This window comes from Neolamprologus multifasciatus, chromosome 5, assembly GCF_963576455.1.
Source record: "Neolamprologus multifasciatus chromosome 5, fNeoMul1.2, whole genome shotgun sequence".
Lineage (NCBI taxonomy): Eukaryota > Metazoa > Chordata > Actinopteri > Cichliformes > Cichlidae > Neolamprologus > Neolamprologus multifasciatus.
In genome coordinates, this window is record NC_140443.1 from 21920703 (window position 1) to 21937685 (window position 16983).

A 16983-nucleotide genomic window follows, 5' to 3' on the forward strand; every position below is an offset into this window, starting at 1 on the left:
AAAAAAAAAAAATCCAAACTGCCATCCTAATTTCTTTGAGTGAAGTGTGACATCTACTGGTGACAGTAGAAACCGAGAAAATAAACACATTAAATACAGTGTGCTGTCGTCTAATAAGCAAAATATGCCTGGTTTGTAAATCAAAACATGCGGAGCCACCCACTGTGAATAGCCTCTGTGGGTTAAGGAGCAGTAAACGGCTGAATATTTTCTTTCAACCTTTAAAAACACAAAGATTTTGTTTTTCAGCACTTTTCACAGTATGAAAAACATAATGTCACATGCACAAACCCAATATCTGATTTGCAAACATGAGGACTTGCAAGTAAATACCTCTGAGCAGTCCTTGCCTTTAATATATTACCCTTTCTTCTTCATCTCCACTGGACCTTTAGTTAGTAACAAGCTGTACAAACTTGACAGTCACAAAATGACAGTCTGTGTATGCTGATTTTTCTAAATTCTCGTTAAGTACAGTAACGAAGTACTTGTACTCCCAAGTACTTCGTTGCACGCCAGCTCTGGGGAGCAGCTACTGTACTTAAAATATGCACAAAGAACTGGAGACTTTCCATGTGTGTCAACGTTTTAGTTCACTGGTAGACAAAAACACCAACTACTCTTCTGCTTAGTATTAATATTATTATTATTAGTATTAACGTTGTTGTTAATACTAGGTATGAAGGATAAAACGTCATGCTTTTCAAATTTTACTCCAATAAACGTAAAGGTACTTTTTTTTTCATTTTCATTGTGTTTGCATAAAGGAATACAATAAAAACGACGTGGGAATACAATAAAAAAACGCTTTCTTCTCAGATGATTCTACGAAGACACACAACCTGTTTTGAGGTTTGTTGTGAGTCACATGCTCCTCTTTGGCTTTGTCACTTTCGAGACGTCATTTCTCGGGAAATCTCTTGGTTACACGGCCGTAAGTTTCTATTTTGCTCACTGGCTTGCAACGCGAGAGATTGACAGATGCGTTAACCAGCAGAACGCGTGGTCCTGTCCACGGACTGACCAATCAGGCGTTAAGTCTGAACTCACGAGGAATCTGCGAGTCTTGTTGCGACATTTCGGCTCTTTAACTGCCTTTGGTGGAAATTCTTTCAGAGCCAAAATGGCGTCAGGAGTTTAGTCGTCATGGTCTTCTTGGGCGGGACAAGTAGATATCCAATGAAAAAGCAGTAAAATAAAGACATGACGGGGAAACACTTTACTCGCTTGCTTGCTCTTGACAGTTGTTTTGTTTTACCAGCGTTCCAAAGTAGCTCGACGGAAGAGCTAGATATGCACATTGTCTTAATCTAGCGGAAAGCTAATAAAGTATACTAAGTGGATTCGCACTGATATCGTGCACTGAGGTGAGTAAATGTGTTATTATCGACGGGTCATTATCGACGGGTATTTGTGGTCTTGGCACTTTTTCCGCCAGCTAGCTAACCTGCAGATAAAGACTCTAGGATGACAAGTTAACACCCGGCATAGATACACATTCGTTGCTGTTGATTTGAATCCAGCCTTTAATGTGATTGGTGGCTGTTTGTGTGTCTTAGGATGGCACAGTGGGACAAATTGAGACAGCTTCCTATTGCGTACCGACAGCAGTTACACGAGCTCTATGACAGAGATGCTTTACCCATGGATGTTCGGCACTACCTGGCCCCTTGGATAGAGAAGCAGGAGTGGTAAGGAACCCTGTGATTCAACGAGCTTCAATGATTACTGTAAGTGAGTATGGCTGTGAAAAGCTTTTATTATGTCATTTTCTGCAGGCAGCGGGCAGCACGGGACCATGCCTTTGCTATGGTGCTGTTCCAGGTCCTGCTTGAGAATCTGGACATCCAACACAGCCGCTTTGTCCAGGAGGAGTCATTTTTACTGCAGCACAACATTAGGCGCTATAAGCAGAACTTTCAGGTGTGTCCAGTAAAGTAGCAACCCAGTGACGTCTCTGGTTTAAAATGGAAAAGCAGATTTTGAATAATAGTATTATAATTGCAACCACTCCGTTTACCATGATTTGCTTATGTGTTTACATGCTCAGAATTTCCTGTTTAGCCAAGTGAGAGATATTTAGACATAGGAAAATATTAACCTGTTATTAATCCTTTATTGGCTGATGAGAAATGATAATATGACAGTAAAGGTTTCTAAAAAGTGACAAAAGTTAAAAAAGCCTTTTAATGTCCTCCAGTAAGTCTGCACAGTTGATTGGTCTATATACTGTATCAGTGTAACATAATATACTTTAACACATGTGACTCCCAGCCTCTGCCATTTCTCTCTTACAGAGGTATGTGGATGATCCGTGTGCTTTGGCAACCACCATCCTTTGGTTTTTGGAAAAAGAGAAGGAAATCCTGGAGAGCGCTGAACTGGCTGAAAAGGTTGGTGTAACGTCTCATTGTGGTAATTAAAATAAACTTTATGTTTAGACACTTTTGATAACAATGTAGCTAAGTGCCTTAAGAAAAGAAATAAACCCAGAAAAAGCATAGGTATTTAGCATGTACTGTAAAATGGTAATGCTCTGCTAAAAAATAGTGCCCCAACACTACACTTGCACACTTGGATATACCTGTATGTGTTTTGTTTTTTTTTTACAGGAAAACATTATATCATATGATCTATTGGTGTATTGCCATGTTTTGGCTTTTTTCTGTTACGACTCCATTGTTAGCTGTAGTGTTTGTAGTATTGCAATTCAGCTTTTAAGGTTAAAATTAAATGCAAACTTTTAAGGAGCCTAGTGTAAATTTTTATCCTGTTTTAGTTTTTTCCATTCAGTTTTTTTAAAAAGAGCTGTGTGTGCGAAATAGAACCATGAAACTCACTGTGTGGGCTAAAACGTGAAGATTTTTTCCCCCAGCAGTTTTTACACTACACTCTCACTTACTATTTCCCTTGTGACAGCTTCACCCAGTATTACATCTGAAAGACAATAAGATCTTGGTTTTAGCTCCACCTTTGTTTATTCTTAGGTCCAGCTTTTGCAAGTTGAGCCAGAGGCAATGGAGACAAGCAGTCAGCAGGACCTTGAACGTAAACTGGCTGGCTTGAGGAATGAAGTGCAGGTGGAGATTATGTTCCTTTGTGTTATTATTTGTATTATATGGATAAAGCATGTCACAGTTCTTTCATTTCCTTTTTTGTGCTATAGTGTATGGAACATACAATCATATGTCTGGAGGAGCAGCAAGATGAGTTTGATTTTAAATTCCAAACCCAAAAGTTGGAAGGTAAACAAATGAAACCAATCTGGTTATATTTGCATGCTTTAATGTCTGTTAGAGTGAGTAATAAATCTAAAAAAGATTTAAATCAGAGCTACATGTACTCTTTTGTTTTGGTCTTTGTCATGTGGAAACTTTCATCCCACCATGGAAACTTTTAAGCAGCTGTGGTAGACGAGGCCAGGAAAAAAGAACAGATTAAAGCGCTTCAGTTGCTTGTCAACAAGTTGAATAATTGCAGGAAGGTATGGAGTCAGTAATATTCCTAAATATATTCTTAAACGTTTTATTGTAGTTGTTTAATTGTTTACATTCTTATCTCATTTTATCACTTTTTAGAGCACGTTGTCAGGCCTAAATGATATTCTGGACAGGATTCAGGACATCATTGATGTGCTTGTGAAGAAGGAGCTGGTGGAGTGGCAGAGGAGGCAGCAGAAAGCGTGCATTGGTGCTCCGGACAATGTTTGCCTGGATCAGCTGGAAAAGTGGTATGTTTATTCTCTCTTTGAGCTGAATTTGCTTTTCCAAAGTCCATCCCCCCATTCTCTAAAATCTGCATGAAATTAAAATAAATACTCTTCTCTTTCTGAATCTCTAGGTTCAGCTGTGTGGCAGTGTGTCTGTTCCAGGTGTGGGAGTTTCTTACTAAGTTGGAGGAGCTAGTAGGAAAAGTGTCCTATGAAAATGACCCTGTGAAGGCCCAAAACCCCACACTGCAGAAGAGAGTGGACACTCTTCTAAGAGACCTACTCAAGAGGTATTTCTTTTAGGACACTCTATCATGTTCTCTTTCACTTTTATGTATTCTTTAGGTAATTAAATGACTTTCCCTTTTTTCTTTTACTCTTACATTTAGCTCCTTTGTGGTTGAAACTCAGCCATCCATGCCTCAGGGGAAAGGATCTTTGGTTCTCCGCACAAATGTCCAGTTCTCTGTCAAAGCCAGGTCAGTGCCCAGCACAGAAATCAGCGTGCACGCAATGTTTCGATGGACTTATCTGCATTAATAAGAGAGCTACTTCCAGCTGCTCCCTAATCCACATGTTTGATTTGGCAGATTTTGTTTACACTGGGTGTCCTGGCTGGCACAACCCCAGAGGAATTTGTGTCTCCTCCTGGGATTGAACTTGCATCTTTTGCTTTTTAGGAAAATGTTTAAACCTGTAGAGCCACTAATGAGCTTACAGTAAATAATATCAGAATCAGAATACTTTATTCTGCTCCAAGACAGTAAGAACATTTACTAACTAAACCAAATTAAATAATACAGTATATTACAAAGTTACAAAAAAGTAATTAATTATAAATTATAAATATCTCAGCATATTACACAAAGTAAATATATATGTTTGACATTGCGCCCCCCTTATCTTACTGTACTATGCTGTACTTATTATGATAATGTGCATATCAAGCTGCTGTATCTTTATAGAAACGGACTGGTATAGAGAGTGGTTTTGTTGGCCTTTATTTCCACCATGTAAACAAAGAATCAATTGTGAAATAATGCGAGTAAATGTGAAAGTTTGTTGCATTCCTGCAGAGCCATCTCATCTTCTTCCCAAGTATGTCTTTGGCTGTCTTCCATGCTGTGACCTTGAGAGCGTTCCTGGTTTCCTGTTTTTTTTTTTTTTTACATTTTTGTCTTCATCATCTTCATATTTTTCAAGCTCTAACATTTTGCACCTGACTTAACCATTTCAGACTTCTTGTGAAGTTTCCGGAACTGAACCACTCCATGAAAGTGGATGTATCCATGGACAAGTAAGTTTTCTCTTTCAGACCTTTAGTTGTTTTCATTACCCTTAAAACAAACTTCCAGCATTTAACATTAGAGAAAGATGTGTAATTCCTCCCTGTGATCACTGCTGCTGTGTTTTTTTTCTCACCCTTGAATATAGGGAGGCTCCTCAGATCAAAGGGCAAGTTTTTTTCATTTACATCTAAGTTTCAGAAGCCACGTTGAGCTTTGACATTTGCTGTGAACTTGTTTTTAGTAAACCTCCTGTTTTTTGTAGGTATCGACGTTTCAATGTCTTGGGGACTAAAATTAAGGCCTTGAACATGGCTGAGAGCACGAATGGAGGCATGGTGGCAGACTTCAGACATCTGGTATATTCAATAATGAATTCATAAGCAATTAGATACAAAGACTTTTATACAACTGTGACACAAAAATGGTTTAAAACCAAATATTTAACAACGTATTTAACATATAACACATCAGCTACACTCAAGTAATTCAAAAAGTAACATTTATATCAATATACAGCCTTTACTGGCAGGTGAGAATTTTTATGTTATTTGGGAGTGACTGTGTGTGCGTTCTCACTAGTTAATTCATAAATACTATTTGTCTGTAGACTCTGAAGGAGCAGAAATCAGGAGGTGGTGGCAAAGGAGTCAGTGATGTGAGTTAATATCGGTAACCCTGCTGATACCATCTCTTCTTAATGTTACATCATAATAAAGGAATAATGATCTGTGTGTTACTTTCTTGTTTATAGATTTCTCTGAGTGTTACAGAGGAGCTGCATATCATCTACTTCAACACTGTATTTGAGCTGAAAGGCTTCTCTGTTGAGCTGCAGGTGGAGTTTCTTCTGAGTTTTTCATGTTATATGGCTGCCATCACAGATAAAAAACATTAGTTCAGTTTAAAAATTAATCATTAATTTGCAGCTTTGGTGACAGAACTATGACCTAAGTAGAAACTATATGTTTTTATGGCACACACACTTGTAGGCCTCCACCCTCCCTGTGGTCATCATCTCAAACTCCAGCCAGCAGCAAAGTGCCTGGGCATCTGTCCTCTGGTTCAACATGCTCAGTCAGGATGCCAAGGTGATAAGTCATTGTTACTGGCAGACATGCTGTGCTTTTGCATTCAAGTTCCCTTGTAATACAATTACGGGCCAGACTAAATTAATTGTGTACATATCATGTACATATGTCTGCTTTTCCCAGGATGTTATGTTCTTCGCCAACACTCCTGCAGCTACTTGGCCTCAGTTTGGAGAGATGTTGAGCTGGCAGTTTCTCTCGGCCACAAAACGTGGCCTGGATGACACTCAGCTGGAAATGATCGCAAACAAGCTCTTTGGTAAATTCTTCCACCGTGTTCTGCTTCATTCTGCTCATTGTTGACAACACCTACTTTCATGTACTGTTAAAATGTATCTTGATTTTGCAAACTTTACATTTATAGATAGTAGCACAAGACTGACATAATTCGTTGTCCTTTGTGGCTTGTAAGCATGTTTGTGATTGTCCATCGTTTTTTTTTTAATCTCCAGGCAAAAAGCCAAACTATGACAGCTGCACAGTACCATGGTCAAAATTTACCAAGGTAAGAGCCCTAAAAGCTACTGCTTTTTTTTTGTAATCCCTCAAGCCATACTTTGCAAGTCTTGAGGAATTTAACCTTAAGCCTTACCACTAAGAACAATTATTACATCTCATCTAAATATATCTGAGCATTTCGTTGCAGAGAACATAGGTCTGTAGGTGTGTCCAAATGACATTTTCTGCTGTCTGTGTTACAGGAGAATACTCCTGACACTTTCTGGGTGTGGTTTGATGGCATTTTGATGATGGTGAAAACATACCTTGAGGATCTGTGGAGGGATGGGTATGATTGTTATACATTCTTAGAAGCTGTTTTGCTTTAATGATTCATAGGTCAGTTTTAATGGGTTAAAACAAAACAAACATTCCTCTAAACATGGTTAGCTCTGAGAATGACTGAAAAACAAACCAGTGTCCAAATAAAATTTTTGAAAGATCTTCAGAAAGCCTGGAGAACTATTGCTCAAGACAGCCTACACAATTACAAAATAACAAGGGATTTTGACTTTCTAGATGTGGCTCAAGACTTCTGCACAGTACTGTACCTTGCATATTATTTGTACGTCACACAGAACAAATAGGTATCTCTTAACTCGTGACAACTATATTGGATAATCATTTTTTTGGAAAAATCTGCAGGTTGTCCTCCAAAAGTTATCAACAAATGTCTGTTTTAAGTAAAGAAAAGTAGCCATCTGTATTTGAAAACTTGACAGCAGTGTCAGGTTAATGTTTAAGCAGATTAAAAGAATCCAGCCACTTGCCACACTGTCAGTATTGTAATCTGGATAACTCTGTTACTAATATGCATGGTCCAGTTTAGCTCATAACTTCAGTGTCCGTGAAACCTGAAATGTTTGCCTTTTAAAATAAAATTCCTTTTGTGCTTCAGGCTCATCATGGGTTTTGTGACCAAAGGCAAAGAGAAGTCTCTCTTGAAGAAGAAAAAGAGAGGCACGTTCTTGTTGCGTTTCAGTGAAAGCGTCATTGGGGGAATTACCTTCTCCTGGGTGGAAATCACTGTGACTGGTGAGAGTGTTTTGGTTTTTTTTTGCTTGTGTGTCTGAAAGAAATACAACTAAGCTGCATTTCACAGTGGCCAGGGTAACCTGTTTAATACATCATCCACTGTCTGTTTAGGTGAGCCTGATGTAAAGACAGTCCAGCCCTTCACCAAAGTTGACCTTTCCCAGATTCCCTTCCATGAAATCATTCGAAATTTCCAGATCTTAGAAGCTGAAAATGTCCCAGAAAATCCTCTACTCTACCTGTATCCGGACACCCCGAAAGATAAGGCTTTTGGAAAGTATTACACTGAGAAGAGTGGAGGTAAGGCCACCATTTAAAATATTATTGAAGTTAGTCCTGCAGATGACCCATTAAATCAAATTTCTCTTTCTTTTTGTTTCAGAGGACAGTCCATACATAAAGTACATCAAAACCAAGCTGGTGTTTGTTTCCAAGGAGTAAGTATGCGGTCCATATACATTCAGGCTAATTTATAGTGTCTTGCTTGTTGGAATTAAAAAAAAAAAAAAACATCCCATTAATACAACAAACTTAAATACACTTCACTTCAAAAGTGGTGTACCCACACCTTTTTTCTTTGTCATGAGCTAATGGTTGTAATGACTGTTTATCATTGGTCATGTAGGAACACACTGGAGGCCAGGTCACCCATGCCCTCTGACATGGCACAGGGTGAAGGCCTGGAGCCAATGAATGGCCTGTGTGGAGAGGCAGCTGGTGAGTCATGCCTCTCCTTGCTGTCCAATCCAGCTTAAGACCTTGTCAAACAAATTACTCACCTTCCATCAAAAATCTCTGTCACCATCCCTGTGATGGTCTTGCAGTGCATGAAATCAATGCGTAGCATGCTGTCTCAATACAGTAGATGAAAGGTGACAGCTTTTTAAAAGATTTATTTATTAATTTTTTATCCTTGAATTGAACTTTTGTGGGAATGTTGGCTGCTTTTACTGCATGCACATGTGCCGTAGCATGGTGCAGTGAACATAAAGCCTTGTTCTAGCCAAGCAATAGAATCACTAACACGTTTTATTATCCTGCCTTTTTATGCTGCTTTTTGGTCCTTTTACATTAAATTACATTCTTGGAGTCGCTATTAAAACGACTACTGAAGTAATATACATACTTGCACCTCTAAAACTCACAATTAAATTATATTTTCTTCATTTAATTACTACAAAAATGTTTACAGTACGTTATGTTTGACTTTTTGGTCAAATCAAAACCTTGCTTGATCCCATTCATAACAAGCAAAAATCATACCTGATTTAAATCTTTGCGATCTCCCCTTTGAGGTCATCCTCTCTGCTGTCCTCCGCACTGCTCAAAGTGCTTTTGCCCTGTTTGCATTGATCCCTACAAGTCCTGTTCTCATCACTTGCAATTGTTCATCTGTAATGCATGCTGGATCTCTTCAAGCTTTAAAGGTTAAAGTCATAGAGAACTGTAGAGTGCAACAGGGACTGCCCGCTTTTTTAATGGCTCTGCTTTCAGAAGCAAATTTTCCATTTGTTTTCTCTATTGACACGTCAGAAAATCCTTAGAGAAAGAGTTAAGCCTTGAGCGAAGGCAAACAGCTATGAGGTTGAATCATAATTTGAATTGGAAATTGAAAAAAAAAAGTTCTAGACAATGTACATAGATACTTTAACTTTAATAAAATGCCCGTCCCCACGAGTTTGAAGGCATTTTTGAGGTTCAAAATGTGTTTTTTAATGTCAGGGTTACATTTAGGTTATAGTTAGGTTTAGGCTAAGCGGCTAGGGAAAGAGTAATGTAAATGAGATGTCTGGACTAAGATATGAAAATGTGTGTGTGCTGTAATATAGAACAATTCAGTTCAATTTAGTTTTATTCATATAGCGTCAGTGCTTTGTTCATGGCTGCAGTCAAGCTTTCACAGTTTCTGAGGTTTTGCACTCATTAAGTGACTTGATGTTCTCGGATTTTAATATTTCCGTGATTCTGGGTTCACAGGGAAAATAATATTAACAGTATTTTCTATGCACGTCTGAGTTTTATGACAGAAAAATATGGGGGTGAGGGTGCAGTAGTAGTCAGATTTAGTCACATGTAGGATTTTTATCTACAGGGTTAATTATTTATTCAGTAACATGTAAATTATTGAGCGTAAAAGACACTTTCAGTCAGATTTAAGTATTTTACGGATGGTTAAACTGCTCATTTTTGTTTTTTCTAATATGCCATAAAATAAACTATTCCTTTACAAAGGGTATGTGATATTTGTATTTAGTATCGATTCAACTGAGCTATTCTGAGGTAAAAAAAAAAAAAAAATCTAAGTTAGACATCATTTAAATGTTCTGTACAAAATCAGTTCCTGTGATTTTCTATTTTCTGCTTTGGGCTTGAACAGCAAATCACATGTTTTTTCAGTTTCATTTCCCTAGCGAGAGCATAAATAAACTACACAGCGATGACAACGGATTCAACTTTTTTTTTTTCCTTCTTCACTCTTAGAACAAGACGGGGATCCTTATCCTCTGACGCCACCACTGGAATCTTATGACCCTGATCCCATGATGAATGGCTCTGTTGAAGACCCAGAGCCGCCGCAGGATCTGCTGATGTATCTCAACAATCCAAACCTTTTTGACAACGACCTCCTGCAAGATGACCAATCTCTGCCTGATTTCAGCCTTCAAGGATTTAACTGTCTGCTCCCACAGTCCTGTGGCAGCTTCCCTTAGCTTCTGTTTGTATTCAACCATATCACTGTACATAATGCACTTGTTAGCTTTACACACAGTACAGCATTTCTATCAGAAAAATGTGGCACACGTGGCAAATCCAGCATAAATGAAATAGTTTGCTTTTAATTCCGTTTTCATGTGAGATGCTCAACAGCCCATCTGATGACCCTGAAAATCACACATAACTGATGTTTTTGTGCACTGTATAAATTTATAGAGCATCCCTGTGAATCCTAAACTATTTTTACTGCTCTATGAGAAGATACACGTAAGAACATTGAATGAGCCGGACTCATATCAGTCCATACTTTATTATTTTAAGATTAGGCATAAAGTCTAAATCATGCTTAAAAACTGACCAGGTAAGGAGGCGGGAAAGGTTTGTATGAACTATTACTGCATAGACTGCACATAATTTATTATATCTTTGTTTATTTTGAACCCTTTGTTATTGTTTTAATATTGGCACCTACAACGTGATAAAATTCACGTAAACATCACACTTCCTGTTTTAGTTTGTCCTTTTATAGTAACACTGTCATTTAAGTCACAATAAAAGCACCAGTAAAGAAGAAATGTGCGGTTTGATTATTAACACAAATTGTACATTGACAAATGTAGGAAACTGGTTTTATATTTTTAGCCTGCACCTCATTACCTGTAAAAATTGTGGACTAGAACTAATATTTTGACTATTATGATGATTTTCTGTTGATAGAACTTTTTTTTTTTTGCACAGAAACCGGCTGGACATGAAAGTTATGCTGTCATGTTAGTTTGTTGCAGCCATATTTGAACAACGGGTGGAGCCCTCAGTCATTAGCTGACTTTTAGTTGCATCACACATGCCTGCTAATTGGTACTTACATTTTAATCACTAGAGCACAGAATTGTTTGGCTGTCTGTTTATGCAATTCACCAATTCTCTGTAAACAATATATAGACACAATTAAGAGAGACTCATGAATATGAGGAGGAATATGAAAAAGTCACTTTCTCTGGAATAGCTTACAATCTAGAGGAGCTGCAGTATGTGGCACAGGGTTGGCTTCATCTTTCACCTATGAGGCTGCCTTTTGTAGTAAGTAGGAAGCTAGTTGACTTTAAGAAACAGATATTTCAATGACAGAAAGCCCCAAAACAAAGGAGAAAGGTCAGTGAATACTTGTTTTTCCTAATTTCAGGTTGCAAAGTTCAAAATTAGTTACATGGCCAATCAACCATGAAATATCCCAAAAAAGAGGATGAATATTTACTTCACTTTACTAAGTGTCACATTGAAATATTATTTTCTTTTCTACTTTCCCATTAGTAAACCTCAAATGTGACTGAGTTGATCGCTTAATGCTTAAAGAAACATGTCCTTGTTGAGATGTCATTTTTCATTATTTTGCTGGAGAGATTTTAAGGATGCTAATACCAAATTTACCTTTCTGATTATCATCTTGAGACTCAAAATCAGTGGCTGAAACCCTCCCCCAGGTTGCTTGGTTAGTCCGAGGTGCCACAGATTGTTGCATAACAGTGCATAACTTGTTTAAGGGCAAAACTGGTGCAAATTTCAGCGAAGAGGCTCAATATAGGTCACCACTAGCAGCACGTGCCTGCAACCAATAAGTGAAACTGTTTACCATGTTTTTCCCCTCGTGATAATTTCAAGGTGTTTTGGGTTGTTTTTGGTTGTATTTGGGTTATTTCACAAATCACAGCTGTGATCCATCGACTGCACATAGAGCAGTGGTTCTTAATCTTGTTGGAGGTACCGAACCCCACCAGTTTCATATGCGCATTCACTGAACCCCTCTTTAGTGAAAAATAAAATATGATTTTTTTCAAATTCAAGACATAGATATGTTTTTTACTGGTGCACAAAATGAACCATGCACGTCATGGTGGAGGCTCTGCCGAACCCCTGAGACCAACTCACCGAACCCCTAGGGTTCCATCGAACCCAGGTTAAGAACCACTGACATAGAGTAAGGGAGAGAGAGAGAAAATTTCACTAATAAAGCTGAAAGATAAAATCAGTGATGGAGCTGATAATTTAATTATATGTGAGTAATTTTCTTAATAAATCCATAACTGGTCAGAAAATTGAAACTAGTTTTCTTTTGGAGACCTGGAGTGTAAATGTGCTTGTCTCTAAAGCACTTTAAAGCAATAAATAAAATAGTTGCGACATTTTTCATTGTGAATGTTTTTGTGTTGTGAATTTTGCAAAAATAACTAAGGGAAATTTATTTAACACAGTTCAGTGGGTTACATACTGAACTTAGAGGTTAGAAACAAAGGTTGGTTCAAAAGGCTGACTCTAGATAAGCTTTACAAGCTATGTCTAGTAATAATAGATTAAATATTTTTGTTTAACAAAAAAAGAAATGGCATGAATTAGTGTCGCCCTGCTACTTCCTGTACTTTCAATAGTAGTTCTGTATAGCTCAGTGTCCACCCTGTTACAGGGGAAAGGGGCAAGTTAATTACAACATGAAAGCTTTGGGTTTCTGTCTAGTCATTCGTTGTGGTTAATGAATATAGTGTGACACTATATTTTTTGTGCTTAGATTTTTGTAATTTTAGAATAATCTTCCACTTAATCATCAATCAATTTATTAAAAATGATTTTTTGGTTTTGTTTTACTGTTCAATTTACTAAAAATTCAGAATCAGTGTGTTTTTTAATGCAACCCTTTAACTGCCTTTCAACTGAACTGAAATTTAAAACGTCCACTGGCTGTCTGTTAGTGAAACACTGCATTTGATGAAGCTGTAATGTAAGTGAGCCAAAGAAAGACTTACTTTAAAAAAAACACTTCAGGAGTTAAAGATGACTGTAAACAAGTAATCAAGGAAAATCACTACCACAAAAAAAATAATTCTCACCTTAAAATACTTGTGGTCCCTGTTCTGACTGTTAACATGTAGCTGAGTAATTCTTTGCCGTGCACAGCAACACTGAATGTTTCTCTTTCTGCTGACGCTACTGTGTGTACATGTCTCCTCTGTGTTGCTTAAGTACCCGTTACACTGTGAAGTGATTTGAAGCAGGGGATTTCTGCTGTCTAAATTTGGGAAACAAGACTGAGTGTATTTTTCCATTTTCCTAATTTCTGATGTAATAAATAGATCTGCAAAAAATCTATCTGTCTATCTAGTATCCAATACCAATAGCAGCATTGGTATTTTAGATTGATTCACCCACCTCTAACAAGGAGGCAAGGTTAAGCATGTCCAAGAGCAAGAGCCATGTTAATGGTTTCCTTGTCACAGAAAAAACACTTCAATATCAAAAGTAGCACAATATGCAAGAAAACTGCTCCCACTAAAGGTGGAAACAGCCAACTTTTTCACCACAGATTACAACCAGGCTTTACTTACTTTCAGCAGCTGGACGACAAGGCTGACTCAAGATAAGATTTACAAGGTTAAGTTACTTTAGTTACTGTTAAACTTAAACATGTTAAGCAGTTTATACTTTATACTATACTTATAATTTCCAAGGAAAGCACAACGTACACTGCTTTTACGCTTTTTCCATCAGCTTCCTTTGTGCCAAAGTGAGTAAAATACAGATACATGTTTGTACATGCACGCTTCACCCACATATTACCCTAAAGGCTGCATGACCTGACCTATTCTTACCATTAGTCACTATCAGCAAAGGCAGTACAGAATTGAGACACAGCGTAGAGTCCTAAGTTCCTGAGTTGCTGAAATAAGGCGTGTTGCATTGAAAAGCAATATCCAGTACTGATTTTGTAATCCTGGAGGGTTTTTTAAATATGATGTAAGGAACACAAGATAATGATGTGTAACAAATACAAATACAACAATGTAATATGTATTACAATATATAATTTATTACATAACAAAACACATGTTCTGGTTTGGGTTTATACAAAGTACAGAAGCTGTGAAGCATCCCTCTAAAGATGACAACATATAAAAATATAATTGTTACGATTTTTGTGCGTATTAAAGAGCTTTAATGTAACATGAATAACAAGAATGACAAAAGCAGTGTTGTATGTCGGACAAGTTTCAGTTCCAAGGGATCAGGATCCAGTAGCAGCATGTTTTACCTGCTGTAGAGGCGGGTAAAGGGAGCCGCCATCTTACTCAGCACCACATGATAGGCCTGTCGAAACTGGCGGTTCATGATGGCATACAGCACAGGGTTAATGCAGCTGTTGAGCCAGGTAAGATTGGCACAGAACATGTGCAATACCTGTGGGGCGCGGTTCTGTTTGTCGGCTATGTTCAGCAACAGAAATGGGACAAAGCAGAACACAAAACAGAGGAAAACAGTGAAGCACATCCGTGTCACACGCTTGAATTCACTGTCGTCCCCTGAGGTTGCAGAATGCGATGAGTGAGCTGTTTTAGCAGGTGTGGTTGTAGGTGGTTTTTCGATGATATCAGTGGAAGGCTTCTGTGCTGCTGATGAATTTAATGCTGTGTCATTGCTTGTGGTGAAAAAGGAAGACTTTTCGCAGGTCACATTTTGATTTTTCACATCCATGTTTTGGGATATTTCATGGCTGCTCAGATCAGAGGTGCATGTCTTTATGCCGCTCTCCACACCGCTGTCGTCGGTCCCTTGAACTGAAGATGCTGGTTTTGTCTTGGATGACCGGCGGCTGAGTCTGTAGCGGAGCAGAGCCTGTGATGCAGCCTGAACTTTTTTGTAAATTAGCAGGTAGAATGCACCAACAAAGCCCAGACCAATAAAAAAATAAAAAAATAGCAGGATGGTGGTGTAAGGACGACCCCGGGTACGATGGAAGCTGCATGTGCACACCTGTGGCACAAACACATAGACAGACCAGAGTGGACCAAAGCTGACCAGGCCGAGCGCCCACGCAAAGATGATGAGTAAAGTAAGACCGTGGTTAGAAAAAACACAGTCAAACACAGCTCTCTTTGCAACCAGGAGATATCTGCCCACTGCTACCAGGCAGAGGGTAATGATGGAGACAGAGTTGGAGAGGAAGAGGAGCAGGCCGAAGATTCTGCACCACAGATGACCACTGCGCCACCTGAGGTGTAGATAGGAGTCGACGGAGATGGGCTGCAGGATGGTGCAGTACAAGAGATCAGCGACAGCCAGGTTGACAATGAGCACATTGAAGCGAGTCCTCAGACGTGGGTCTAAAGCGAAAGCCAGAACGGTCATCAGGTTCCCCACTGTACCCGTGATGGTTACAGCACATCCCCACAGCACAGCGAAGTACCGGTAGATTTCAACAGACGGACTGTAGCAGGAGAAGACATCCTCGGTGTGGTTTGTTTCATTCATCATTATTCTGTCAACTAAAAAACACTGGTTAATGTCTTTGCACTGTGCTTACTGGAAGTTAAAAGGGAAGCTACTGGTGGATTACACAGTTAACCACTTCCTTTTTTAGAAACACCGCTCATTTACTTTGTTGTGAAGAGCAGGAATAGAATAGAATAGAATTCAACTTTATTGACATTGTGCATGTCACAAGTACAAGGCAACAAAATGCAGGAACACTTGATCAAAGATATTTTGATCAAGTGCATGAGCCAGTGCAGGTGTGCGCTTTTCAGGTACTTGCAGTGTGCTGTTATAGTGTCAGTCCCTTTGTTCTTTACATAACAGCGTGAATTGGTGCCACCTTACAACTTCCTGTACTTTCAATAGTGGTTATGTATAGCTCAGGGTCCACCCTGTTACAGGGCAAAACACCAAGTCGTTTACAACATGAAAACTTTGAGTTTCTGTTATAGTCATTCATTTGTGTCACTGTGTGATTATATGTGTTGTGCTTTGATCTTTGGAGTTTTAGGAAAATCTTGCATTTAATGAATCATCAATCAATTTAGTAAACATAATTTACTCCTGTGGCTGATTTAATCTAACGCTATCACCTGAAAATGTCCACAGTGTTAACCACAATGAAGTAGAAACTGGTTTTGTTTTCTGTTAGTCAAATTCAGCTCACTTAATGCAACCCTTAAATTGCCTTTCAGCTGAACTCAAATTTAAAACTTCTACTTAGATGTTATGGCGGAAAAACTGCATTTAATTAAGCTAAAATGTAACTGAACCAAAAATAAGACTTAACATGAAAAAACACTTCAGTAGTTAAAGATGATCGTAAACAGTCATTACCAATAATCAAGGAAAATCATGACCAATTAAAAGAAAAAAGTTCTCACCTTAAAATACTTGTGGTCCCTGTTCTGACTGTTAACATGTAGCTGAGTAATTCTTTGCAGTGCACCGCCACACTGAATGTTTCTCTTCCTGCTGATGCTACTGTGAGCATGTGTCTCTTCTGTGTTGCTTAAGTACCCGTTACACTGTGAAGTGATTTGAAGCAAGGAATTTCCACTGTCTAAATTTGGGAAGCAAGATTGAGTGTATTTTTCCCTTTTCCTAATTTCTGATGTAATAATTAGATGTCCAAAAACATACTCATCTATCAATGAGTTATGTGTGTATGGCATGAAATATTTTGATCATTATCACAGTATTTGCACAGTACTTCAATCAAAAGGTACTGCATTATTTTATGGATTACATTTTTATACACAGCTGTCTGCTTTTAGAAGATTAATCGGACAGTTGACTGATGTGGAGTTTAATGATCAGGTGAGTCGCTCCCTTGTCATTTCATGACAAC

At 38.3% G+C, this 16983-nt stretch overlaps 2 protein-coding genes across 5 annotated transcripts; one reads left to right on the forward strand and one right to left on the reverse strand.

Moving 5' to 3' along the window:
* Positions 1–1181: 1181 nt before the first annotated feature.
* Positions 1182–10909, forward strand: stat2 (signal transducer and activator of transcription 2). 4 transcript variants are annotated; one of them, XM_085160028.1, is made up of 24 exons: positions 1183–1367; positions 1560–1691; positions 1779–1923; positions 2298–2393; positions 2988–3080; positions 3167–3245; positions 3402–3484; positions 3579–3730; positions 3841–3999; positions 4099–4188; positions 4947–5006; positions 5144–5164; positions 5261–5354; positions 5606–5653; positions 5750–5833; positions 5988–6086; positions 6210–6345; positions 6539–6591; positions 6788–6873; positions 7483–7619; positions 7731–7919; positions 8002–8056; positions 8245–8336; positions 10101–10909. In XM_085160028.1, exons 2-24 carry the CDS (start codon positions 1561–1563, stop codon positions 10328–10330), a joined length of 2412 nt encoding a protein of 803 aa, XP_085016154.1. In that variant the 5' UTR covers positions 1183–1367; position 1560; the 3' UTR covers positions 10331–10909. The 4 variants fall into 4 exon arrangements, with proteins under 4 accessions (XP_085016155.1, XP_085016154.1, XP_085016157.1 ...); XM_085160030.1 differs by having other exon boundaries at positions 1184–1367; positions 3405–3484; XM_085160029.1 differs by lacking the exon at positions 5144–5164 and having other exon boundaries at positions 1182–1367; positions 5240–5354.
* On the reverse strand, positions 4813–16720 carry LOC146518619 (G-protein coupled receptor 84-like). Its single transcript, XM_085160033.1, has 2 exons — positions 16517–16720; positions 4813–15643 (listed from the first exon to the last, which is right to left on the reverse strand). Exon 2 carries the CDS (start codon positions 15630–15632, stop codon positions 14409–14411), a length of 1224 nt encoding a protein of 407 aa, XP_085016159.1. The 5' UTR covers positions 15633–15643; positions 16517–16720; the 3' UTR covers positions 4813–14408.
* Between the last annotated feature and the right edge of the window lie 263 nt (positions 16721–16983).